General features: G+C 43.0%; 1 protein-coding gene across 2 annotated transcripts in view; it reads left to right on the forward strand.

The window, feature by feature from the left end:
* Positions 1-23,636, forward strand: part of SWAP70 (switching B cell complex subunit SWAP70) — a 77,417-nt gene extending 53,781 nt beyond the window's left edge. The window contains exons 4-12 of one of the 2 annotated variants that reach the window (XM_061202997.1): positions 3,557-3,784; positions 5,881-6,027; positions 7,125-7,233; positions 8,946-9,127; positions 13,963-14,070; positions 15,664-15,830; positions 20,871-21,069; positions 22,018-22,114; positions 22,472-23,635. In XM_061202997.1, coding sequence (XP_061058980.1) covers positions 3,557-3,784; positions 5,881-6,027; positions 7,125-7,233; positions 8,946-9,127; positions 13,963-14,070; positions 15,664-15,830; positions 20,871-21,069; positions 22,018-22,114; positions 22,472-22,578 — 1,344 coding nt within the window. In that variant the 3' untranslated portion in view covers positions 22,579-23,635. Of the gene's footprint in view, positions 1-3,556; positions 3,785-5,880; positions 6,028-7,124; positions 7,234-8,945; positions 9,128-13,962; positions 14,071-15,663; positions 15,831-20,870; positions 21,070-22,017; positions 22,115-22,471 lie in introns of both variants that reach the window. The other variant, XM_061202998.1, reaches the window with a different exon arrangement.
* Positions 23,637-25,268: the final 1,632 nt, after the last annotated feature.

Below are 25,268 nucleotides of genomic sequence, written 5' to 3' on the forward strand. Positions count from 1 at the left end.
CCAAGTCACTTATCTGTTCTTCTGCCTCAGTTATTCTGCTATTGATTCCTTCTAGTGTATTTTTCTTTTCAGTTATTGTATTGTTCATCTGTTTGTTTGTTCTTTAATTCTTCTAGGTCTTCGTTAAACATTTCTTGCCACTTCGTGATCTTTGCCTTCATTCTTTTTCCGATGTCCTGGATCATCTTCACTATCATTATACTGAATTCTTTTTCTGGAAGGTTGCCTATCTCCACTTCGTTTAATTGTTTTTCTGGGATTTTATCTTGTTCCTTCATCTGGTGCATAGTCCTCTGCCTTTTCATTTTGTCTTTCTGTGAATGTGGTTTTCGCTGCACAGACTGCAGGATTGTAGTTCTTCTTGCTTCTGCTGTCTGCCCTCTGGTAGATGAGGCTATCTAAGAGGCTTGTGCAAGCTTCCTGATGGGAGGGACTGGTGGTGGGTAGAGCTGGGTGTTGCTCTGGTGGGCAGAGCTCTGTAAAACTTTAATCTGCTTGTCTGCTGATGGGTAGGGCTGTGTTCCCTCCCTGTTGGTTGTTTGGCCTGAGGCGACCCAGCACTGGAGGCTACAGGCTCTTTGGTGGGGCTAATGGCGGACTCTGGGAGGGCTCATGCCAAGGAGTACTTCCCAGAACTTCTGCTGCCAGTGTCCTTGTCCTCATAGTGAGACACAGCCACCTCCTGCCTTTGCAGGAGACCCTCCAACACTAGCAGGTAGGTCTGGCTCAGTCTCCTGGGGGGTCACTGCTCCTTCCCCTGGGTCCTGATGTGCACACTACTTTGTGTGTGCCCTCCAAGAGTGGAGTCTCTGTTTTCCCCAGTCCTGTCAAAGTCCTGCAATCAAATCCCGCTAGCCTTCAAAGTCTGATTCTCTGCGAATTCCTCCTCCTGTTGCCGAACCCCAACCCCCAGGTTGGGAAGCCTGACATGGGGCTCAGAACCTTCACTCCAGTGTGTGGACTTCTGTGGTATAATTGTTGTCCAGTTTGTGAGTCACCCACCCAGCGGTTATGGGGTTTGATTTTATTGTGATTGTGTCCCTCCTACCATCTCATTGCAGCTTCTCCTTTGTCTTTGGATGTGGAGTATCTTTTTTGGTGAATTCCAGTGTCTTCCTGTCAATGGTTGTTCAGCAGTTAGTTGTGATTCCAGTGTGTTCGCAAGAAGGAGTGAGTGCACGTCCTTTTACTCCTCCATCTTGAACCAGTCTGCCTTAAATGTAATGTTAAATGGTTGAATAATATTCTACTCAGTGCAGAAGGAAGTAACATTGATGGAGTACATACTGTGCCAGACATTGTGCACAGTGTTCTATTTTTGTTCCATTTTATCCCCATAGTAGTTCTGTATGATGGGTGTTATTATACCCATTTCATAGATGAGAAAATTGAGACCTAGCTTAGTTTATTTCCATTTCATTAATTGACCTCTACTACATTCTATGTATGATTCTGAGTTCTAGAGATCCAAAGATGAGTGGGACATTGTCCCTCCTAGAAGGATTTCAGAAAATCTACAGGGGGCAGCGTATGAGTATAGAGATAATTTCAATACAGTGTGCTGAGTGCAGTGGCACAGAAGAGGAACACCTGACCTGGGTCAGAGCAGTTTTACCAGAGCAGTGCTTGTGAAACTTTAATGTGCATATGGAAGTACTGGGGGTTCTTGTTAAAATGCAGATTCTGATTTTGGGGTCTTCGGTGCGGTATGAGATTTTTCATTTCCAACAGGCTTCCAGGTGTTGCTGATGCTGCTGGTCCACATTTTGGACTATTTTGAGTGGGAATATTATAGACAATGTAGGATTTGGACAGATACCAGTTAGCTGGGTAGAGAAATGGGGAAAGGTAATCTAGATAGGACAGCATGGGGCAAGGCATAGAAGCATAAAAAAATGTGTTAAATGGGTAGACTACTTATAATCTATAGCAGGTGTTGGCAAACTACAGCTTGCTGGCTGAATTCAGCCCACATAGCCTGTTTCTGTATAGCCCATGTGCTAAGATAGTTTTTACGTTTTTAAAGGGTTGTTAAAAAAAAAAACAAAAAACCGAACAAAGAAGAACATATACCAGAGATGTAGGAAGTCTTAAATGTTTACAAGCTAGCCCTTTACAGAACATGCTTGGGATCTGTGTTGACGGTGGTTATTGGTGGAGTGTAAAATCTGCAGTAGGGCATGGCAGGAAGTATGTTAGAGACAGTAGGCAGGGGTGATCACAGGGGACACAGAGGAGCTTGGCCTTTATCTTTGAGGTGATAGGGAGCTAGGCAGGTTTTAAAGAAGGGAGGTGAAAACAGTAGGATTTTGTCACTGATTTGATGTAAGGGAGTGGGGAAAAGGGTCCTGGCATGGGTGAATGGTGTTGTTCCCAACTGAAATCCATAATTGGAGGAGAAGCCATTTGAAAGGTAGAGATGATTCATTCATTTTTGGACATGTTGAGTTTGAGAGAGCACTGTAGGATACCCAGGCTTTCCAGAAGATAAGAGAGATCAATTCTCATTCAGTATTATTGTGTCACTGTTTTGTTTAACTGTTACTATTTCATTTACACTTTTTTTTTTTTAAATTAATTTATTTATTTATTTATGGCTGTGTTGCGTCTTCGTTTCTGTGCCAGGGCTTTCTCTAGTTGTGGCAAGCGGGGGCCACTCTTCATCGCGGTGCGCGGGCCTCTCACTATCGCGGCCTCTCTTGTTGCGGAGCACAGGCTCCAGACGCGCAGGCTCAGTAATCGTGGCTCACGGGCCTAGTTGCTCCGCGGCATGTGGGATCTTCCCAGACCAGGGCTCGAACCCATGCCTCCTGCATTGGCAGGCAGATTCTCAACCACTGCGCCACCAGGGAAGCCCCATTTACACTTTTAAAGTACTTTCATGTCACGTGTACATCCATACTCATTCATCTGAAAAAAACAAGTTGTTGAACAGCAAGTGTCTTGTAATCCCTTTCATGCAATGTGATGTGTGTGTGTATAGAGCTGTCTGGAAGGATGCGTGCAGTATTTTCTACTGTTTTTCTATACAAAGCTATGTGTTTTGGGATTTAATAGACTTTTCTGGCCCCGGCTAGGAATTCACCATTGTTTACAACATTGTCAGCATTCTAATGAGAAGCAGCAGCATTAATATCAAATAATTGGCTTATGTGGAAAATTAATAAATTGGTGACTAACTTTTACATACTTTGAGATGCTTATTGTTCAGTAAAATTAATATTCTGATATATTGAAATCCAACAGAGTAATCAGATCACATCAATTAGTTTGTGTATGATAGTATGTGTGCAGTTTGCTTTAGTTCTGTATGCAAATATACTATACTCTTAAAGGTTCCAGTTTTTGATTACTTATTCTAGTTTAATGTAGAATCAATGGCATTTTATCCATACCTTTCTCCCTGGTAGTATCATGATTCTTGAAAGATACACTTTTGGAACTATAAAAGAATATTTCCTAAATTGACCTTTCAGTGTAAGTAACACAGGTACATACCTAAGTTTAAAAGTTATTTTTTTGCTATGAAATAATGTTTTAAAAATTCTTTATATAGATTGAATACCTGCTTAAGAAACTTACAGAAGCTATGGGAGGAGGTTGGCAACAAGAACAATTTGAAAATTATAAAATCAACTTTGATGACAGTAAAGATGGCCTTTCCGTGTGGGAACTGATTGAGCTTATTGGAAATGGACAGTTTAGCAAAGGCATGGATCGGCAGACAGTGTCCATGGCAATTAACGAGGTCTTTAATGAGCTTATATTAGATGTGCTGAAACAGGTAAGAGTCCTATAACACTATTTCTCCTCACCTTTAGAATTTGACATGTTTGAAATAAAACAAATTTGCATCACAAAGATGAGTCTAAGTCACTTATACTTTTACACTGATTTAGAACAGGAATAAAGTTTATTTTCCCAGTCTTGTGTTAGGCTTTCATTGTAAAGAATTACAGTTAAGCATTGGGAAGTTACTATTTTGGAAGAACTGTTTAAATGATCACATTTCTAAACATTTTTAAAGTACTTTTATGCCACGTGTACATCCATACTTATTCATCTGAAAGATCCCGTGGCATATTGTTCAGTGAAAAAAACAGGTTGTTGAACAGTAGGTGTCTTGTCATCCCTTTCATGCAATGTGATTTGTGTTTGTAGAGCTGTCTGGAAGGATGAGTGCCAAAATGTTAAAAGTGATTGCCGCTGGATTGTGGGATGTCTGTGAATTTTATTTTATTCTTTGTTCTTTTCTTATTATTGGACTTACTATTATATATGTTTATACATGTTGATCTCTCTTTATATATATGATATGTATTATTTTTGTAAAATCATAAAAATATTCTCACTTTTGGGAAAAAATACCTTTATATAGTAAAGTTGTGTTTATCATATTAGATTATAAGGTTTGTTTTCTCAGCACCTGCATAGCATCTGATATACATATGGGAGGCTTAATGCTTATTAAGTAGAATTTATATATTTTTAGTGGATTAGATTAGATTTCTTACATTATTACATTGAATAATAGCTCTGATTTGGGATTTCCTTACGTTGGTCCTTTCTTTGCTCTGTTAGGTGATATTGTTTTTGCTCTTTTCTTCAAATGGAGCCCATCAAAACAATTAATTGAGGCTTAATTTGTGTAAGTTTTTGGTGCTGCAAAGAGTTATGAGACATGGTCTCTGTCTGAAGAGAATTTCCAGACAGATTAGGATGGCAGAATATAGAACTACAGACGAATTGCAGTATGAGATAGCTTTGGCTTAAACGTTCAAGGATTAGCAAACTGAACAAGTAATATTATTAGAACTTAGTGTAATAATCAAATGATACAGCCAAGATATTATCATATATTTAACAATGTGTATAGTCTACCACAAGCTATCAGCACCTATAGATTTACTATTTAAAATGTGAGTTATTCTTGAATAGTCCTGAAGTGTTTTGGCCTATAATAAATGTACAGTTTTGCTGAAGTAAAATTTTTAATCACACATCTTTGATACTGATATATGGGAAGGAAGCACAGGGCTAGTAAGTGTGAGCATAGAAGCTACACTTAGAAGCCAGTAGCCTAACTACTGGTCCAGTTCTTTTTCTGCTCCTTTGGAGCAGAGTTCATCCTCCAGAATCATGAGAGGTCAGGTAGAGAGGTACTTTGGTGCCACAGGGTGACTGGCTGAGAAGATATGCTTGGCCAAGTTGACTGGTAGCTTTTAGCATTTTCATTGATGGAGGTCTAGATTTACTGAGAATCACTGTGAGGTCTAGGTCTAGATTTACTGAGAATCTCAGAATCACTGTGTGTGTGCGTGCGTGCATGTGTTTGTGTTTGCTGTTTTAAAGGGAACAGATAGAATAGTATAATGAACTCTCGTATACCCATCACCCAGCCCCAGGAATCACTGACACCTGGTTAATCCTCCCCGCCTACTTTGACCTCTCCTGTCTTATCTTGACATAAATCCAGACATTTCGTTTTATCTATAAATATTTCAGTAGGCATCCCTAAAAGATAAGGTATTAAAAAAAGAAACCCCACAATGCTGTTAACATCAGGGGTCCTGCAGTCTCTTATCTGCATATAGCTTTTGGCAAGGTTGGGGGGTTTGGGTGGGGGGAGGAGATATCTCTGAGTGTCTAAAATTCTACGTAAACTTTTATCTGCACATGCTTGCATGAATTTGACTGGGTATAGTGCCCTGCCTTTTTAGCTCTTCAAAGGGTTCATGATCCACAAAGGGCAAGAACCTTTGATATTCATGTATTCAAGGCCACACATCAGATAATGGAGTAGGCAAGAATATCAAGGAAGAGGTATCAGCTCTTATAAATAAAAGGACAGGAGTTTATATCAGATTTAATCTTTCATAGGGTTACATGATGAAAAAAGGCCATAGACGGAAAAACTGGACTGAACGCTGGTTTGTACTAAAACCCAACATAATTTCTTACTATGTGAGTGAGGATCTGAAAGATAAGAAAGGAGACATTCTCTTGGATGAGAACTGCTGTGTGGAGGTAAGAGTCAACGCTTACCTCTTTCCAGTGCTGCCCCCTGCTGTTCAAGTAGTTTATCTTCCTTCTTCTAGACTCCAGAGCCTTAAAAATAATCTTAAAATTTGCATTTCCAAAATAATATAGGCATACAGTAGCCATAGTTTCTGAACCAAAAAATTAGATACCTGACAACATTTTTTTCTAATGTGAATTCATTTTCTTATACTCGAGAATAAAATATAGGGATTAAATCTCGTTTGTGCATTTAAGGGATCATTTCTTGAATAAAATGGAGTCATAAATAAGAAAGCAAAGAAAAATTCAGTAAGAAAGTGTTTGAAATCATGAATATATCAGAAAACCTGGGCCATTTTGAGTGTAATAAATAAACCGAAAGAAGATGTGAGCATTGCCTTGGAATACTTAGGGTGACTTTCAGAATATTTTAGTCGCAGCTGCTAATTCGGTAAATTTGAGTTTTTAATTTATAGCTGAACTATTGCCACATCTCTATTTGTTGAAGAACATTTAAAATACCTAAGATCTCATTCATAAACAATAATGTGTTTTGATGGATGAAATGGTATGTATTAATGTCTTAGGGTATGCAGTGCCCAGTAAGGGGTCTTCTTAGATTCAAGTAAACATGGAGACTCACAAGATTACCACAGGCCATACCAGTCTACTTATAAGGATATAGGACAAGAACCACAGCCTGCCAGCAACAATACCCCTGGTGCAAGGAAGGGAGAGACGCATCTGGAGGGTGTGGGAATCACCCTGGGTTAGAAGCCTCATATCCCATAGGAGTCAAGATCTACTGGAACAGTCCATGGGTATATCTTCCAGGGTTCCCGTAAGAGATGTGCTAAGGTACAAGGGTTGCTGTGCTCAGGAAAGCCCAAAGCATGGCCCATCAGGTGGTGTTGGTTCTCCCAGTCTAGGTGTAGTACACTAATCCAGGGTCATTTTTACCGTAAGTACTGTTGCCTAGGGGGCAGCATTAGTAAATCAGTAATATTCATTTATAGGTACTTCTTATATAAATAATTAAGATTGAATTTAATCTAAATACTTGAAAATAAGATTTTAAAGACTAATTTTGCTTTCTGTCTTAGTCCTTGCCTGACAAAGATGGAAAGAAATGCCTTTTTCTCATAAAATGTTTTGATAAGACCTTTGAAATCAGTGCTTCCGATAAGAAGAAGAAACAAGAGTGGATTCAGGGTAAGGTAATTTTTATTACTTGTCATAACTTGAGAGCTCTTTCAGCTTTGGATCTCATTAAAGATACTCGGCATTGTTTCCTCATTGTCTATAGTTATTTCTATGTGAAACAGTAGCTAGAAGAAAAACAAATTGAGAGGAGTTCCCAAAATTTTCATCAATTTCATTTGCCTGATGAATTTGTGGGAAAATTATAAACTGGACATTTTAGGGTTTTTTACTCTTACTATTTAAAGAACATGGAATTTCCCCTTTTAAGGACCGTAAAGAATTTTAAAGTAGCCATTTTGAGTATTTAGTAATGTGTAAAACAAAAGAGGAATTGTGCAGTAGCTTTTGAATACTTCAGGTAATTTTCAAGATCTGTTACTTTCACAAAAAATCACTAGTTTCAAATAATTATCTCAAGAGCGCAAACTTCTGATTTAATAACTTTCAAACTAAAGTATTACTCCAAAATTAGTAAAGAATGAAACACTATTTATGAGATTTTATTTTTAATTATGAAACAGGATTCTGAATGTTATATTCTTGAACATAGGTAAAATTGTTTTATTGAAAATTATGGTCATTTTGATGTAGTTTAAGAGTTTGAGGCAAGTGTACCTGGGTCTGAATCCTCTCTCCTGGGCTTCTGGGGTTGAGTTAGGAATTCTGTAGCAGCTTTCTTCTTCTGTGGAATGGGGCAAATAATAGTATCGACCCCTCAGGTTGTTGTGAGGGTTCATGATTAGATAATGAAGATATAGTTGCACATTTAAAAAATGACACATCATTGCAGAAATGTTTGTGACAGATTGCAAACAACTTAAATGTCCATTAATTGGGGAGTGGTTGAACAGATTATGGTACAGCTACACAGTGGAGAATTGTGCAGTACTGTGCAGTATGTACTGATATGGAAAGCTCTCCAAGGCTCTGAAGAGTGTGTTATGCCAACATTTGTGTCAACAGAAGATGGAGAACGTATATACATTTTTATTTGTATATGCTTAAAATATCTCAGGAAAGATGCACAGAAACTGTTAGCATTAGTTGCTAGTGGAGTGGAGAACTCAGTACTGGGGGATAGGAGTAGGAGGGAGGCTTCATCTATGTCCTTTCATGCTTTTGAGTTTGAACAATGTGAAAGTATTAGCTCTTTAAATAATTGAAACAATCAGGAAAGAAATCAGATTTCACGTAAAAATTATATAATGCATGTAAAGGGTGTATATATAGCAAATATTCAATAAATGGTAGCTGCTATTATCACCTCAGGAAGGGAGTATATAGGGAGATGGTTTCATAAGGTGTAGATGAGGGGCAGACTAAATACAGCAGGTAGCAAATCAGATACCAGGAACTTTATATCTCAGCCCTTGCTATGTCTTGTTCTTACTTGGCCTTTTGGGAAGTATAGGAAAGGGAGTTGGAAGTGTTGGGATTTCCTCAAATGTGTGTGATATTCCCAAATCAAGATCTGTTTAAGCACAGATAGGCAGTTACGGAACTTTGGAGCTGGAAGGGACTTCAGAGATCATCTCTCTCATGTTAGAGATGAGAAACCCATGCTGTAAGAGGTTCTGTGACTTGCTCACGGTCACATCATTGCTCAGTGGCAGGATCAGAATTATCCTGGGTCTCTGGTTTTATTCCCACTATGCCATTTACATGTTAGGCTTACAAAGAATAAAGGGTATTCCCTGTTTTTTCTCCCATGCCTTTCACAGCCATCCATTCTACCATCCATCTGCTGAAGCTGGGCAGCCCCCCACCACACAAAGAAGCCCGCCAGCGTCGGAAAGAACTCCGGAAGAAGCTGCTGGCTGAGCAGGAGGAGCTGGAGCGACAGATGAAGGAGCTCCAGGTGGCAAATGAAAACAAGCAGCAGGAGCTGGAGACCGTGAGGAAGGTGGGAGTGGACGCTGGGCTGGGGGCGGGCTCTCATTTCACTGCAGAAGCCACAGCGACCTTACTTACTTGGTAGAGCTTTGGTTCTACCAAGACTAGGTTAATGCAACCGTAGAGAGATTTTTTTTGTGAACTGTGCTCACAGGAAGTATATCTAGACCACTGAGTGAGACGCCCTGGTTTACCCAGCCCTTGAAAGTATGAGGGTCTCAGGGTAGCAGGGACATTTCATTGACCAGAAAAGAACATTTATAAGAACAATGAGCACAGTTGAATTTTGTCAGAGGAAGATGAGAAATTGTATTCCCCTAAGGATGTCAAGGTCACTTTTGGTGAACTGGACAGGATCTGTTGCTTTTTTAGGTTTTCCCCCTTAGCTCCCGTCTTCACTCATGAGGATCTTGGAAGACCCTTAGTGTTAGAATTGTGTGGTTTTACTTATTGTTTGGAGTCAAAGATACAGTCTGGGTCAGCTTCTCTTTCCATCTCAGGGCTAGGAGGTCAAGTACCACAGGCTGTATGAGATAGTTGATATTCATTGGGAAACTTTCTTCCTCGGTTGTGTATATCACAATTTTGGGTATGGTGCTGAGTCCCCAGTGTGTGGTCATGGTCTTTATTTGGGGCACCTTTGGGTTGATCCTGTCTGCCTTGAATCACTGAGCACCTGCTAACCACAAGCTCAAGCATCCTTTTGTGTCCTCCTTTGCAGCACCTATGCCCTGGGATGTGGCATAGTTTAAGGCCCCAAATTCCTGGCAGGGTTCTCCCTTTGCAACCCCTAGAAATGCCACACTCTGTGCTGACTTCCTCTGTTTCTGAAGTTGGTTGTCTATCTTACTGGTGTTTTCTGGTGTGTGATGAATCATTTTTCTCTTGTTGCTTTCAAGATTTTCTTTTTGTCTTTGGTTTTCCACCGTTTTACTATGATGTGTGTGTCTTTATGATATGAGGTATGTGTTAAACTCTTTGTATTTATCTTAGAGTTCGTTGAACTTATTGGATGTGTAGGTTAATATTTTCCATCAAATTGGGAAAGTTTTCAGTCACTATTTCTTCCAATATTTTTCCTTCTCCTTTCTCTCTTTCCTATCCTTCAGATACTCCTGTTATGTGAATGTTGGTGTACTTAATGGGTGTCTCACATTTCTCTGATGCTGTTTTCTTCTCTGTTCTTCAGATTGCATAATTTCTATCAATCTATCTTTGATAGCTTCTTCCTACAGCCCAAATGTATGTGTGAGAACCTCTAGTGAATTTTTCATTTCAGTTATTGTACTTTTCAACTCCAGAATTTCCATTTGGTCCTTTTTTATAATTTCTGTCTCTTTATTGATGTTGTCTGTTTGATGGGATATCATCATATCATCTATGACTTCCTTAAGCATGGTTTCCTTAGTTCTTTGAACATATAATAACTTCTTTGAAGTCTTTGCTAAATGCAGTATCTGGGCCCCTTCAAAGTCAGTTTCTATTGCCTGCTTTTTTCCCCTGCGTATGAGTCACACTTTTCTCTTTCTTTGCACATCTCATAATTTTTTGTTGAAAACTGGATGTTTTAGATAATACATTGTAGCAACTCTAGGTATGGCTTTCGCCCCTCCCCCAAAGGCTTGTTATTGTTGTTTGCTCATTTATTTGTTTCATGATTTGGCTGGATTATTTCAGTGAAGTCTGTTTGCCTCATGGTGTGCAGCCTCTGACTGTCCTCCTCCAAAGCACAACCTTGGGTGTGTACACAGTGCCCTGGGGTGACCGAGGTGTCAGCAGGGCTTTTTTTGGCATTCTTTTGTTTTATACAATTTTTAAAGGTTACACTCCATTTACAGTTATTACAAAATACTGGCTATATTCCCCATGTTGTAGAATACATCCTTAAGCCTATCTTACACCCAACAGTTTGTACCTCCCACTTTCCCTACCCCTATCTTGCCCTCCCCCTGTAACCACTAGTTTATTCTCTATATCTGTGAGCCTGCTTCTTTCTTGTTAAATTCACTAGTTTGTTGTATGTTTTAGATTCCACATATAAGTGATATCATACCGTATTTGTCTTTCTCTGTCTGACTTATTTCACTTAGCATAATGCCTTCCAAGTCCATCCATGTTGCTGCAAATGGCAGAATTTAATTATTTTTTATGGCTAAGTAGTAGTCCATTGTAGATATGTATTCACCACATCTATTTTTTATTCATTCATCTGTTGATAGACACTTAGATTGCTTACATATCTTGACAATTGTAAATAATGCTGCTGTGAACATTGGGATGCATGTATCTTTTCAGATCAGTGCTTTTGTTTTTCTCAGATATAAACCCAGGAGTGGGGACTTCCCTGGGGGTCCAGTGGTTAAGAATCCACCTTCCAATGAGGGGGACACGGGTTCGATCCTTGGTCAGGGAACTAAGCTCCCACATGCTGCAGGGCAACTAAGCCCATGCGCCGCAACTAGAGAGCCCATGCACTGCAGCTACTGAGCCTGCGCGCTGTGCAGCCCGCATGCCACAACTAGAGAGAAGCCCGCGTGCCGCAACGAAAAGACCCTGCATGCCGCAACAAGGATCCTGTGTGCCACAACTAAGACCTGACACAGCCAAATAAATAAATAAATATTAAACCCCAAAAAACCTAGGAGTAGAATTGCTGGGTCATATGGTAGTTCTGCTTTTTAGTTTTTTGAGGAACCTCCATACAGTTTTCCACAGTGGCTGTACCAGTTTACATTCCCACCAACAGTGTACAAGGTTTTGGGTTGGTTTTTTTTTTTTTTTTTAAATTATTTATTTATTTATATTTATTTTTGGCTGTGTTGGGTCTTCGTTTCTGTGTGAGGGCTTTCTCCAGTTGCGGCAAGCGGGGGCCACTCTTCATCGCGGTGCGCGGGCCTCTCACTGTCGCGGCCTCTCCCGTTGCGGAGCACGGGCTCCAGACGCGCAGGCTCAGTAATTGTGGCTCACGGGCCCAGCTGCTCCGCGGCATGTGGGATCTTCCCAGACCAGGGCTCGAACCCGTTTCCCCTGCATTGGCAGGCAGATTCTTAACCACTGTGCCACCAGGGAAGCCCTGGGTTGTTTGTTTTTTTGATGTTGAGTTGTATGAGCTGTTTATATATGTTAGATATTAATCCCTTATTGGTCATATCATTTGCAAATATTTTCTCCCATTTGGTAAGTTGTCTTTTCACTTTGTCAGTGGCTTCCTTTGTTGTGCAAAAGCTTTAAAGTTTAATTAGGTCCCATTTGTTTCTTTTTGCTTTTATTTCTTTTACTTTAGGAGATAGATTAAAAAAAAATTGCTGTGATTTATGTCAAAGAGTATTCTGCCTGTGTTTTCCTCTAGGAGTTTTATAGTATCTGGTCTTACGTTTAGGTCTTTAATCTATTTTGAGCTTATTTTTGTATGTGGCAGCAGAGCTCTTTGTCTCCATTTCTGATCTCTGTTAGTCTCTCAGCTCTCTGTTAAGCCGGCTGCCTCTGTTGGTATCACCTCCAGTTGTTCATCTCACAATGATTGCTCTGTTGTTTTCAACAATGCCCTGGGACCTACCTTGCCCCACAGTCTGATATTTAAATTCTGGCCCACATGTAGTTTTTGAGGCCTGTCTTTGAGACTTGTTCCTACTACATGGGGGCTCTTTGCTGTCTTTCCCTGGCTTCCCCTGTCAGACTTCTAGCTGGCCTGTGGTTTAGTTTGTTGGTCTTGTCGACTGAAAAAAAACACACAGCCTAAAATCTGAGAGTTATGTTTTATTCGGGAACTTTGCTGAGGACTCTAGCCAGCCCGGGAGAAGGCTTCTCAGCTCTGAGGAACTGTTCCAAAGAGGTAAGCGGGGAGCCAGAATACATAGGAGTTTTTGTTGAAAAAAACAAAACAAAACATGTAGTTACTGCTAATCACAAAAAACAGATATTTCAAGTTAATGATTTTAGTGCTTTTCAATATATGGGAAGATGCAAATCTGAGCTCATTAAAATCATTCCTTAGATATGCATCTTAACTATCTAGGGCCAGTATCCTGTTTTCCTCCATCCTGAATTCCTCTCAGGGTGCACTGCTGGGACAGCTGCAGTGGCTGATGGCTTGATGGTGGGCAATATTCTTTGTTTATTGGAATGGCAAGCAACATTTTTTTGTCTGTACCCTCCTGTGAGATACCTTAGCCCTAGATTGGAAACTGAGGAGAGAGGGAGCCTTGTGTTCTTGGTTCCATGGCCATGGGGTAGAGCCTCCTTCCACTGCCATGGTCGGGGGAGCAGTAGGCAGAGAGGGGGCCTCACCGTGGCTCACATGCCATAGACTTTCACTATTCTTGCTGAGATTTAGTTGATTTTCTTGGATAAGTGTTCTCCGTTTGCTGTATGCCTTTAGGATAATTCCCAGAGACTTTAAATGGTTGTTTTTGCTTTTCTTCTAAATGTTGTTTTGCCAGGGAAAGGGTCTGTGGAGTTCCTCATGCACCCTTTGGGAAGTTGAGCTCTGGTAAAGTTTTAAGGAATAATGTTAAGATGACAAAACTGTATAGGACAAGCTCAAGAAATAGATTCGAACCTCATGAATGCATTTGCAAGTGAATTTAACTTAATGACTGTACTAAAATTTTCTTGGCAAAATGTTGTTCAGAGTTATTAGGAATCATTCATTTACCTAATTTGTTTTGTATGTTGACTGGGAAAATTGTTGGAATGGAATTCCAGTGGATCTACAAGTTTTATTCTGTCTTTATTGAACACTGAGAATCTTTGACTTCCTCCATAATGTTTAAGTGTGACCATTTCTCTCCAAATGCACTTCCATTGTAATATTCCCTGCTTTTCTGTGGATGGGTTTTTGGGTAGAAACTGGAAGAAGCAGCATCTCGGGCAGCAGAAGAAGAAAAGAAGCGCCTTCAGACTCAAGTGGAACTACAGGCCAGGTTCAGCACGGAGCTGGAGCGGGAGAAGCTTGTGAGTACCACATGCCCAGAGGTGCTGCGGCCTTAACTCACAGAGCCAGCCCCGGTCGGCAGAGGGGCAAAGGCCAGCCTGGGTTGGTGGAGGGTGAAGAGCTGGGAGGCTAGAGTGAGATCATCTTGCCAGCTTGGCTCTGCTGCTGACTTGCAGTGGGCTCCTGGGGAAGCTACATGTTTGTTATTCATTCATTATCGGTTTATTGAGCACCTTCTATATGCCAGGCACCATGCCAAGGATATAAAGGTAAACCTTGCACTCAAGACCCCCGGTAGAAATTTATGGAATGGGATGATAAGTACTGTGGGTAGGAGGACTAAAGTTCCTGGTTTGCCTGGGACAGTCCCTGCCATCCTGGTACAGTTATTAATAGCATCCCTTTCATCCTTCAGAGTCTTGGCTTGGAAAATAAATAGTTACGGAAAAAGTAAGCATAAGTTCCATGACGTTGCACCTCTGTCATGAGCAAAGTGAGGGTTCTGAAGTCAGGAGAACACATGAATGCTGGTCTGCCGCTCTTGGCAGCTCTGGCTCATCATCTGGTTAGAGGTTCTCATCCCCAAGAGACCCAAGGTCCAGGTTGCTTCAGGCAGCGAGCTGGTTAATTGGAACACAGGTCTCCTCACATGAGTTGCAGTGTGTGGGAGAGGGCTGGGCCCAGGGCCTATTAAATAGGCGCCGTGACATTTCCTTTAGCCCCTTTTTGTTGCTCAGACTTGAAGTGGACGTGTTTGTGTCGCGAGAAGAAGGCACGTGTGACATGGGGGGTGCTGCCCTTGCGGCCAGAAGATCTGGGTTCGTGCCCTCTGCTCCTGCTGATGAATAACTCATTTCTCTTCTTCAAAGTAGGGGGATAGTCATATGATCCTTCATGACCCTTATGAGGGTGAACTAAGCTAATGCAAGTAAAAGTTACCTTATAAACTGCAGAGACGTATGCTAATGTGTATGTTATTGCATTTAGGATGTCCTTGTCTTTTAACTTATAAGGCAGAGATTCAAAGCTCTTTAAGCTAGAATGGAGAAACCATAAACGTGTTAGAACACTAATTAAGTGCTTGAGGTCCCCCGGGGCAGGAGGTGCCCTAGGGAGGGAGAAAGGACGGGGTGCTGGGCAGCCAGGTAAGTGCAGAAGGGCTCACTGCAGGCCAGTCTTTCCTTTCCGCCTTATTTTAACCCTTCGGTTGTTCTGACTGGGGAAAGGTTCATTCCCTTTAGAGGAGACTCTTGGTAGCAAGGTGGTGATTTTAAGACAGAAAGGAGTTTAAAGAGAAATTATACAGGGAAATATTTTTTTCTTGAGTCTGAAATGTGGAGTGAAAGGGATGAGAAACATACCAGGGCAGGAGAACAGCGTTTAGGGTGTAGTTTGTGTACCCAGACTCTTTGGTTGTGTTCTTGGGTCTTGGCGTTGGGTGTGGTGCTCTAGCTTCCTCGGTCTTTGGGGAGTGAAGGACGGGGCCCTGCCCACCCTGATGGGCTGCGGCTGTGGGCTGTGCTGCGGCTTCACTCAGGGTGGTGGTGGAGCGGGAGGCTTTCCCTGAGGGCGAAGTCAACCTGAGTTTAAACACGACTCTTTTATACCGTCAGATCAGGCAGCAGATGGAAGAACAGGTTGCCCAGAAGTCCTCTGAACTGGAACAGTATTTGCAGCGGGTCCGGGAGCTGGAAGACATGTACCTAAAGCTGCAGGAGGCTCTCGAGGATGAGAGGCAGGCCCGGCAAGATGAAGAGACTGTGCGGAAGCTTCAGGCCAGGTGCCGATCGCCTCATCCTCTGTGCTTTATGTGCTTTGCCTGGACTCCTCATACACTTTCTAGGAATGACTAACTCTGCTGGAGAGGGAGGGGTCTCTGACAGATTGGAGAGACCCTGGAGGCTTGGCTGGCTGGGCTATTTATTCCCAGTCTGGGCCGCTGGGAGACCCTTGCTTCTAGGGCTAAAGACAGGCCGCAGCTACCCTCTCCCAGTTTCTAACTAGCTTCCCCATTTGCTTTCTTTAAGATGTCATGTCAGGGGATGCAGCGCTAAAAACTGTTTCCCCCAGCTGGTCAGTGCAGGCATATCTTGTGCTTTAAGCTACGCCCCCTGTTTTAGGAGCACTTGTGGGATGAGCTGGGGTACATTTTCCATGGCTGCCATGCCACACGTGGAGCAGCAACAGGTGTTCTTTTAATCTTCAGGAGGAAAGAAAGAAGGAGGTTTCTTCGTCATGTATGTTGCCAAAAATGACTTCAAAAATAAATGAATTAGGTTTTGAAAAGTTTGATTCTATTAAGGAAAAAATTATCTTCTAAATAGAAAATTAAATGCCTAGCACATTGCCTGGCATTTATGGGTCCCACAAGTGTGTGTTCACCATGGTGTTAACCAGGGGATGGGAACCACCACCCAGTTGTCATTGGGCAGTGATGTTAGCACACCATCCACTGCATGGGAAGGTTTGGGCCCATGTGACTTGCAAAGAGAGACATTCTAAGGGACATTAGACGTTTCTGAACCTCCTCATCATTTGTGATGTGTCAGGAGTTTATAGATCGCCTTGTGCAGAGAATTCACAGGTGGGATACGTTATATATATTTACTTCTCTGAAGCTTTGAGGGAGGTTAATTATGACACGGCAGAGATCAGATCATAAAGGGAACCAGATAACTCTAGAAATTTATTAAAGTATTAGTTATTTCATGTTTATAGAATGAATGATGTTTTGAATAAGACAATTTTGGATAATGGATGCCAGTAGTTTTTAACCAGTGGTAAATATCATCATCGCCTATAAAGCTTTTAAAAAATACTCATGTAGGGCCTGTCACAAATTTACTAAATCAAAATATCTGTGGATAGGAGCCCAGGCATGAGTATTGTTATTTAAAAAGCTCTGGCTAGGGAATTCCCTGGCGATCTAGTGGTTAGAACTCCGTGCTTCCACTGCAGGGGGCACGGGTTCTATCCCTGGTCGGTGAACTAAGATCCCCGGATGCTGTGCAATGCGGCCAAAAAAAAAAAAAAGCTCTGGCTAATTATTTTGTACACTCTGATTTAAGTAAATGGCAAAATGGTTTCAACCTTTTAAATGCAAACATAACTACTACATACAGCTCTGCTCCAATAAGCTGAAATTACTGCACAAAAACTAACTACTTTTTCTTGGGGTATATAAGGCTATTTTATGAATTTTACTACTCTAAATTGTTTTTCTTTTACCTTAGTTTTTGGAACTTGAAGTGGACAGATTCGCGCCCTCTAGTGGTCATTTTTAAGTGAGGCGAGTCCATCTCTTTCCCAAAGTCACAGGAGGCTGGGCCTGATTCAGAGGGACATTTTGTCAGATTGGCAAAGGGGGCTTTCTCCTTGCTCCCACTCCTCAGGGTAGGCCTTTCTGGGTAGGAAATCAAGGGAAGTCATCGTGGAGTTGAGATAGAAACATTTAAGTCTGGTACTAATGAACTGTAACATGATCTTAGGCTGAGGGTATATATACAGGGCTTTTTTTTTTTTTTAATTTATTGTTATTTTTGGCTGCGTGCGGGATTTCTCTAGTTGTGGTGAGTGGGGGCTACTCTTCGTTGCGGTACGTGGGCTTCTCCTTGCAATGGCTTCTCTGGTTGCGGAGCACGGGTTCTAGGCGCGTGGGCTTCAGTAGTTGTGGCACGTGGGCTCAGTAGTTGTGGCCTGTGGTCTCTAGAGCGCAGTCTCAGTAGTTGTGGCACATGGACTTAGTTGCTCCGTGGCATGTGGGATCTTCCTGGACCAGGGCTCAAACCTGTGTCCCTGCATTGGCAGGTGGATTCTTAACCACTGTGCTACCAGGGAAGCCCTAGAGGGCTTTTTAGTTAGCCTCTGTCCTTTCTTTAAGCAATAGCAAGTCATTCTTGGAACGTTTGGCATCTCATTGTTCTTCCAATGGTTGGTGCCTTCTCTGTCAGTGTCTTAAGTTTTCCCAGAGATGTTTTTTATAGTGAATTGTTTAAATACAAGAACTTTGACTTGAGCCATCTGGATCTTGTTTTTTTTTTTCCCCCACTAAAATTGAAGGTTTTTTTTTTTAATGTGTAATCCTGAAGGTTATCTATCCTCTCCTGAATGGGAACTCGGAAGGAAACTGTTCCTTTAACATTTGGACAACTCAATTATTGGAAAGTTCGTGAGACGGAGCCATAGTCTGTCCGATTATAACTTCCGCCCACTAAATTTTTGTGTCTGTGAGGCCTAGGAGCATACCTTAGGTCTGTATTCCCAGCAACTAGTACAGTGTATGGCACACAGTAAGGGACCAGGGAGTCTTTTTTGAACGAATGGAGCCAGGTTCTACTCATGGGGCCATGTGGAACAACAGTCTCTTCCATGCGATAATACTCTTCATGTATTTGAAGGCAGGTTGGCGCTGAGCCCTGGAGTGAGGTCTGGGTTTGATTCCCAGCCCTGGTACTTTCTAGCTGTGTAATTTTAGAAAAGTTAGTTCATTTCTTGCAGCCTTCAGTTCCTTATCTATACAATAAGCTCGTAGGGTTGTTGTGAAGGGTAAAGGAGGGGATGCTTGCAAAGAGTTTCGTGTAACGTCTGGATTTGGTAGTCACTCGGAGTATGTTGGTTTCTGTTCCTTCAGCTCATCTGCAGATGGGGAAGATATGCAATGTATAGAATGTCAAATAAGCATTAAAAAAAGGCGCTGACAGGCTGGAATGATGGTTTTAGAGCAAGAAGATAATTTAAAATATCAACAGAACAAGTATAGGATCCAGGATACTTGGCTTAATAGCAGCTCATTTGAAAAGATTCGGGGTTTTACTTCCCTGATATGATTGATTGCCGAAAACCTCATATACTCTCAGGCAGCCTTCATGAAGTATTCGGAGCAAATGAGGTAATAGTCCCACCATAATAATAGGAGCTGATATTTATTCAGCACTTATGACATGGTAGGCACTGTTCTAAGTACCTTACCTGCATTATCACATTTAATGGATCAGCAAACCTTTGATGGTAGGTATAGTTCCTATTCCTTTTTTATAAATGAAGAAACTGAGGCACAGAAAGGTTCAAGTCTTTAGTCAGGAGTCTTGTTTGTAAACCACAGAAACCAACTTGGGTTAGCTAAAGCAATAAAAGCATTTGTTGGAAGGTTCTTGAGAAACTAACCAATTCCACAGAAAGGCAGGTGGCCAGGCCTTGAACACAGGCAGGAACCAAGGGAGGCTGAGCAGCCCCGACCAGGCCACGGCAAGAGCCCAGCAAGGGTGCCACTGATGTCGACACTGGCACCGTGGGTCGGTCAGTCAGTTGTCCCCATTGCTCCTGCCATCACTTGACACTAGATGTTGCTGCCACCAAAAGATAAATTCTTCACTGTCTCTGCTCCTTTGTGTCAGTGGCTTCCATCAAGACATCCCTAGACACGTGAAGGGGATTCAGGCTGGGCAGCCTAACCTCCTGCAAATGTCCCTTCCCCTCCAGACTTTCACCACTAGGATGAAGAATCCTTCCGGTCTCATTCACTGTTGTATCCCCTGTGCCTAGAAAAGCACATGGACGGTGTGGAATATATACACACTGAGTGAGTGAGTCCTCTCTGCACTGGTCAGCCCACGTTGGCAGTGTTGTGTTCACTGCAGATGTCACACTCTGAGGGACGTCTCAGAGGGTGCAGATTGGCCCTTGTGGAACCCGGGGTAGGGGATGGGAGAGCTCATCTTACCTGAGGAAGAACTTTCTAAGAATCAAGGCTGCCAGAAATAAACTGACCCGGTTTGTGAAGCGTGGCCCATCACACAGAACTGGAGAACCACCTTGTAGGATGTTGTAGAGGGAATTCTTACAATGGTGTGGGACTGGGAATGGGGATTGGGGTAGTCAGATAGGGGCTGTAGAGTCTGTTACGTTACTTCTGCTGTTGTCGGTTTTAGAAGCGCAAACGCTCTTAGGTAGTAGTTACTGGCCTGCCGTGTGGCTTGTTACCATAATTCTGATGGTCAAGCCAGTAGAGATGCGTCCTGTCCTGGGCTGGCATCTAACCACATTGTCTACACTTTGGGTACAGGTAGGGCTGCATGTTAATTTATTTATTAAATACCGGCATAGCTGGATATTCTCAGATAGGTAGCCTGTTATTAAAAGATAACATTTTGAAGTCACACAGGCCTGGGTTGAAATCCATTACTTACCTGTGCGTCATACTTTTAAACCCTTTGACTTCATCTGCAGGGATAATAACACCTTGCAGAATTGTGGAGGGTTAGCAGCAATGAAGGTGAAGAGCCTGACAGGCAGTGCTTCGTTAGTAAATGGTGTCTGCTTGCTCTACCTTTTGTCAGCTCCTTCTTCTCTTGCTTTCATTAGTCAGCTTTTTCCTTGGTGATAGGTTTTCACCAGATAAAAAATGTTTTAATATTATAGCAACCCGGCAAATTTCAAAACATGGCCCTGCCACCTGCCTGCCAGGTGAATGACCTAGTGCAGGTCACTTAACCTTTGGGCCTCACTTTTTTCATCTCTGAACTGAATAATAATAGTACTTAAGTTTATTGTGAGGATTAATTGAGAAAACACACTTCCTTCTTGGCCCATTAAGCCTTCAACGCATGTTATTTTTATTGTCTTTTTTTTCATAAAAGGGTGAAACAGAGCTTGGAGCAGGACTCATGAGTCACCTTAGCCACTTTGTGAATCTAGTTTCCTTCTTGTGAAATGAGGGGTGGGTTAGATGACCCCCAGGCTTCTGTGCGGCTCTGGCGTGCTCCGTCATCTGCTGGGTCAGGGGCGGTGACCGGGCGGGTCTGACGCCGAGCTCGCTTCGCAGGTTGCTGGAGGAAGAGTCGTCCAAGAGGGCCGAGCTGGAGAAGTGGCACTTGGAGCAGCAGCAGGCCATTCGGACCACGGAGGCGGAGAAGCAGGAGCTGGAGAACCAGCGCGCCGTCAAGGAGCAGGCGCTCCAGGAAGCCGTGGAGCAGCTGCGGCAGCTCGAGCTTGAGCGGAAACAAGCACTTGAGCAGTATGAGGTCATTAAACCCAGCCCTGCAAACACGTGCATTTAAATATTCTTAAACATTTAAAACAACAGGATATTTGCTTTACTGTAAGAAGCGGTGTAAGAATTGTGTTTAGCTGTAGGTAGGAATTTTTTTACAGCCGATGGGGCGTAACAGTTGGAGTCCCATCAAGAGACTGAAACTACACGGCAATATGAACAGGGAAGGTTTAATATAAACAACTATTAACTCTTACAGGGGATTACCTCCTGAGCAGCAGAGAAAACTCTGAGCTGCAGGAAGGGCAGACACAGGAAGCAGCCACTGCCTCTAGGGCTGAGGCAGAGCACCCAGGGGAGGAACACATCCTCTTTGCTCCGTTAGCCCAGTGCTGTGATCCAGTCCTTCTTGGAGAGTGCATGGCCTTCGCCCACTGGGTGGCAGAAAAGCTCAGCGAGGTGCTGAGACTGGGAAGCCACCCTCTGGGGCGCTGGTGGAAGCTGCCCACAGCGGAGGTGCCGCTAAAACCCACTGGCGTGAGCACCATGGGTGTCCCACTTGCCGCAGGAGCTGCTGAGCAGAGCACGGTGGACCCTCCTCCAGTGTCCCACCAGCCCCTCCACGAAGCTTAAGTGGTGCCAGCTGGCGAGGGAACAGTTAGCCTAACAGCACAGGCAAGACAGCGAAGGGTGGATTTGGAGCCCAGAGGCAGTAAGCCATAACTGGCACACAAGGATCTTATATATTCATCTATAATTAGTGCGAATTAGGTCTGCTGTGTGACCTCGGGCAGGTTACTTAACTGCTCTGAATCTTAGTTTCCACATCTGTAAAACGGGATAATAATATTTCGTGCTTCTTATGGCTGTGACGATTTAATGAGATAATCCACTAGTGTATAGTAAGTGCCTAATCATTGTTATTTGACTCTTAAACTACCTGTGTGTTTGCATAGTCTAAAATCTGCTTTTGTTCCAGGGAGTTAAAAAGAAGCTGGAGATGGCAACTAACAAGACCAAGAGCTGGAAGGACAAAGTGGCCCAGCATGAAGGATTAATTCGATTGATAGAGCCAGGTAACACACTCTTTGAAGTAATCAGATATTTAGTCAATTTATTTTTCTGTTTTATTTGTGTACTTGAATTGTGCTAAAAAAAAAACCCCAAAAAACAAACTTCCTCAGCCCAAATATACAGAAACCCAGCTGTTTACAGTAAATTTCTCTTGAATAATCACTTGCCCTCTGATAGATAAGAAGGCCTGGTTAATCCCCTTTGTATACATCTTCTAGTTGTTTTGGCTGGTATAACCTTTATGGATGTTCCTCAGAGAAGAAATAAAGTAGAAAAGTTACTCTTTTGTCTGTGGAAAAATGATAATGTTAATTGAAGAATATAAGACTTCCTATGTTTAATACATGTTTGTCTCTTAGGTTCAAAAAACCCTCACCTGATCACTAACTGGGGCCCTGCAGCTTTCACCCAGGCAGAACTTGAAGAGAGAGAGAAGAGCTGGAAAGGAAAGAAGGCCACGGAGTGAGCAGAAGTCATGTCAGTTATGTAGGTTCTGAGTATAACTGGAAAGCTTTATGCTAAAGACAAAAGGACCTGGCTTTGCTGCTTCCAGCTCTTCTTCTTTCAACGCCTCCTGTGGGGTCATATACTAAGGAAGCCTTCTTACCTATCTGCCTGTAAAGAAGGGCTTACCTGAAAAGAAAAAAAAAAGTCAGCATCGTCAAGCTCTTTATTTACCCTTTCTCTGAAAACTTCAGCTTCTGAAAGTCCCCGTTAGCTCCCTCAGATTGTCGGCGGAGCCCGCGCACGGACAGCGCAGCGGCGCCCTCATCGACCCGCGGCGTGTGGCTGGCGGCGGGCGGCGCTCAGCTCACCGGCTATCAGAACCTCTGCGGGCCGGGCCGTTGTTCTTCCTCCTCCGAGTGCTTGTTCCTAAACTAGATCGGCCAGTCTGCTCGCCGTGACCCGCGGTTGTTGTGGACTGCCTGTGACCATGGCTGCTCTACTGGAGAAGGCGTTTCTCCCGCACGTGGTCCTCGCTCTGACCAAGCGGTTGCCGTCCGTGTCTCTGGTTGTGCAGGTTCATGCAGTGTGACCGGTTGGCATCCTGGCCCCAGCGGCGCTATCTCAAGGAGGCAGAAGTCTTTCAAACAATGCTTTGGCTGAGATAGATACTTACGAGTCAAGGGCAGCACAGAGATGAACTAAGTAAATCCCATTTGGAATGATGTTTTGATACTAACTGAATTCCTCCTAATATTTAAAATGGTTTCAACTGTCCAAGTGCCGGCAGACCCCTTGGTTTTACTTTTGTAGTTACTGTACAGAACATTTCAGGTGTCCGTGAATGCTTGTCCTAATCAGACCTTTTCCTTGATAAATAGGGATATGATCATTTCTAGGAATCATTCATGAAAAAAGTTTTAAAATGTATTTTTGTGATGTGCTATGTTGAGAGGGAACAAAATATTTATAATTTTCAAACATTCTTACCTAAATATTGTACAATGTAATATGCTGAACTTTCTTAATTTTTTTGCTAATTTTCTAAGATATATTAAAAGTGTTTTGTATGGTTTTTGTTTGTTTTAGTAAAATGGAATCAGTAAGAAAATAAAAAATACCAGAAGAGCATACATTTTCAACTGTCTGATTTGATAGGACAGGAGGGTAAGGTTGTGTGTATGTGTGCATGTTTTCACATAATGAGATGAACTTGGATTTAGGGACACTTCCTGAAAACACTGGGTTTGCAGTTTGGAGCCCCCAAACCAGTGCTATCACGAAGTTAGCTATGGCCTCAAGTTTGGCATTTGAGTCACTGATGTGGGAAACCGTGGTGGATGTGTCAGCTCACAAACGGGAACTTACAAAGATGATTTCTCCCTCATTGTTGCTGTGCCCTCCAAATCCTCTTACCTCTGCTTTCCCGAATTTTCTTTTTATGCGTCTCAGTTTTTCTTTCAGTTTTACCAGAGTAAACAGTGCGGTTTTTTTGTTTTGGTTTTACACAGTTGCCAAGATTAAAACGCCTCTTGTGGATTAAGCAGGCCCACTCAGTCCAGCTTGATTGTGTCTTGGAAAACTGATCGTTTCCTTCTAGAGGAGAGAACACACGGGTTGGTGTTTTTATAACTTTTTTTTTTTTTTTTTTTTGGCTGCGTCAGGTCTTAGTTGCGGCACGCGGGGTCTTCGTTGTGCTTGGGCTCCTTGCTAGATGCGGCTCGCGGGCTTCTGTCTAGTTGTAGCGTGCGGGGTTTTTCTCTTCTCTAGTTGTGGTGCACAGGCTCCAGGGTGCGTGAGCTCTGTAGTTGTGGCACGCGGGCTCCAGAGCGCGTGGGCCCTGTAGTTTGCGGCACACAGGCTCTCTAGTTGAGGCGCACGAGCTCAGTAGTTGTGGCGCGCGGGCTTAGTTGCCCCGCGGTATGTGGGATCATAGTTCCCTGACCAGGGGTCGAACCCGCATCCCCTGCATTGGAAGGCAGATTCTTTACCACTGGACCACCAGGGAAGTCCCTAACTTCTTTCTCTACTGCAGTGGTTCTCAACCAAGGATGATACCCCCCCCAACCCCCCAAGCAGAAGTCTGCAGGAACAGTGTCTGGAGACATTTTAGTTGTCACTACTGGGTTTGTTACTGGTATCTACAGGGTAGAGGCCAGAGATGCTGCTAAACATCCTACAATTCACGGGACGGTCCCTGTAACAAAGACTTACCTGGCCTAAGATGTGACTCGTGCTGAGGTTGAGAAAACCTTCTCTGCAGAAAGGCAAGATCTAGGTTTGGAGCACAACAGTCTCTTGGAGTCAGGGTTTCCCCAGGAGGAGCACCAGGAGTTGACCTCTTTGGTATAAATGGGGCACATGTGGGAGGAGAGTGGCCGTGTGCTCTGTGAGCAGGCAGAGAGCAGAGGGCGGGAGCCTTGGCTCACCCCGTGCGGGGCGCTGTGCTTCAGGAACTCTGTAAATGCCTTTTCAGCATAGGTGCAAAGGGAATGCTTTGGATATGCCTTAAAGTCTCCCTGGGATGCAGGTTGCTGAGGCGTGAAATGTAAAGCTGCCATGACCTTGATTTCTTCACGTGAGTGGCTAAGCACGGGGAGGGGCTGTCAGAACCATTCAGCAGCTGGTGAGGGATGAGTGTTCAGATTTATGGCCTGGCTGGTGATGTACCTCACAGAGCACTGGTGCCTGTTCCACTTGGCAAAGCCTCTG

The sequence above is a fragment of the Eubalaena glacialis genome, chromosome 10 (assembly GCF_028564815.1).
Source record: "Eubalaena glacialis isolate mEubGla1 chromosome 10, mEubGla1.1.hap2.+ XY, whole genome shotgun sequence".
In the NCBI taxonomy this organism is placed as follows: domain Eukaryota; kingdom Metazoa; phylum Chordata; class Mammalia; order Artiodactyla; family Balaenidae; genus Eubalaena; species Eubalaena glacialis.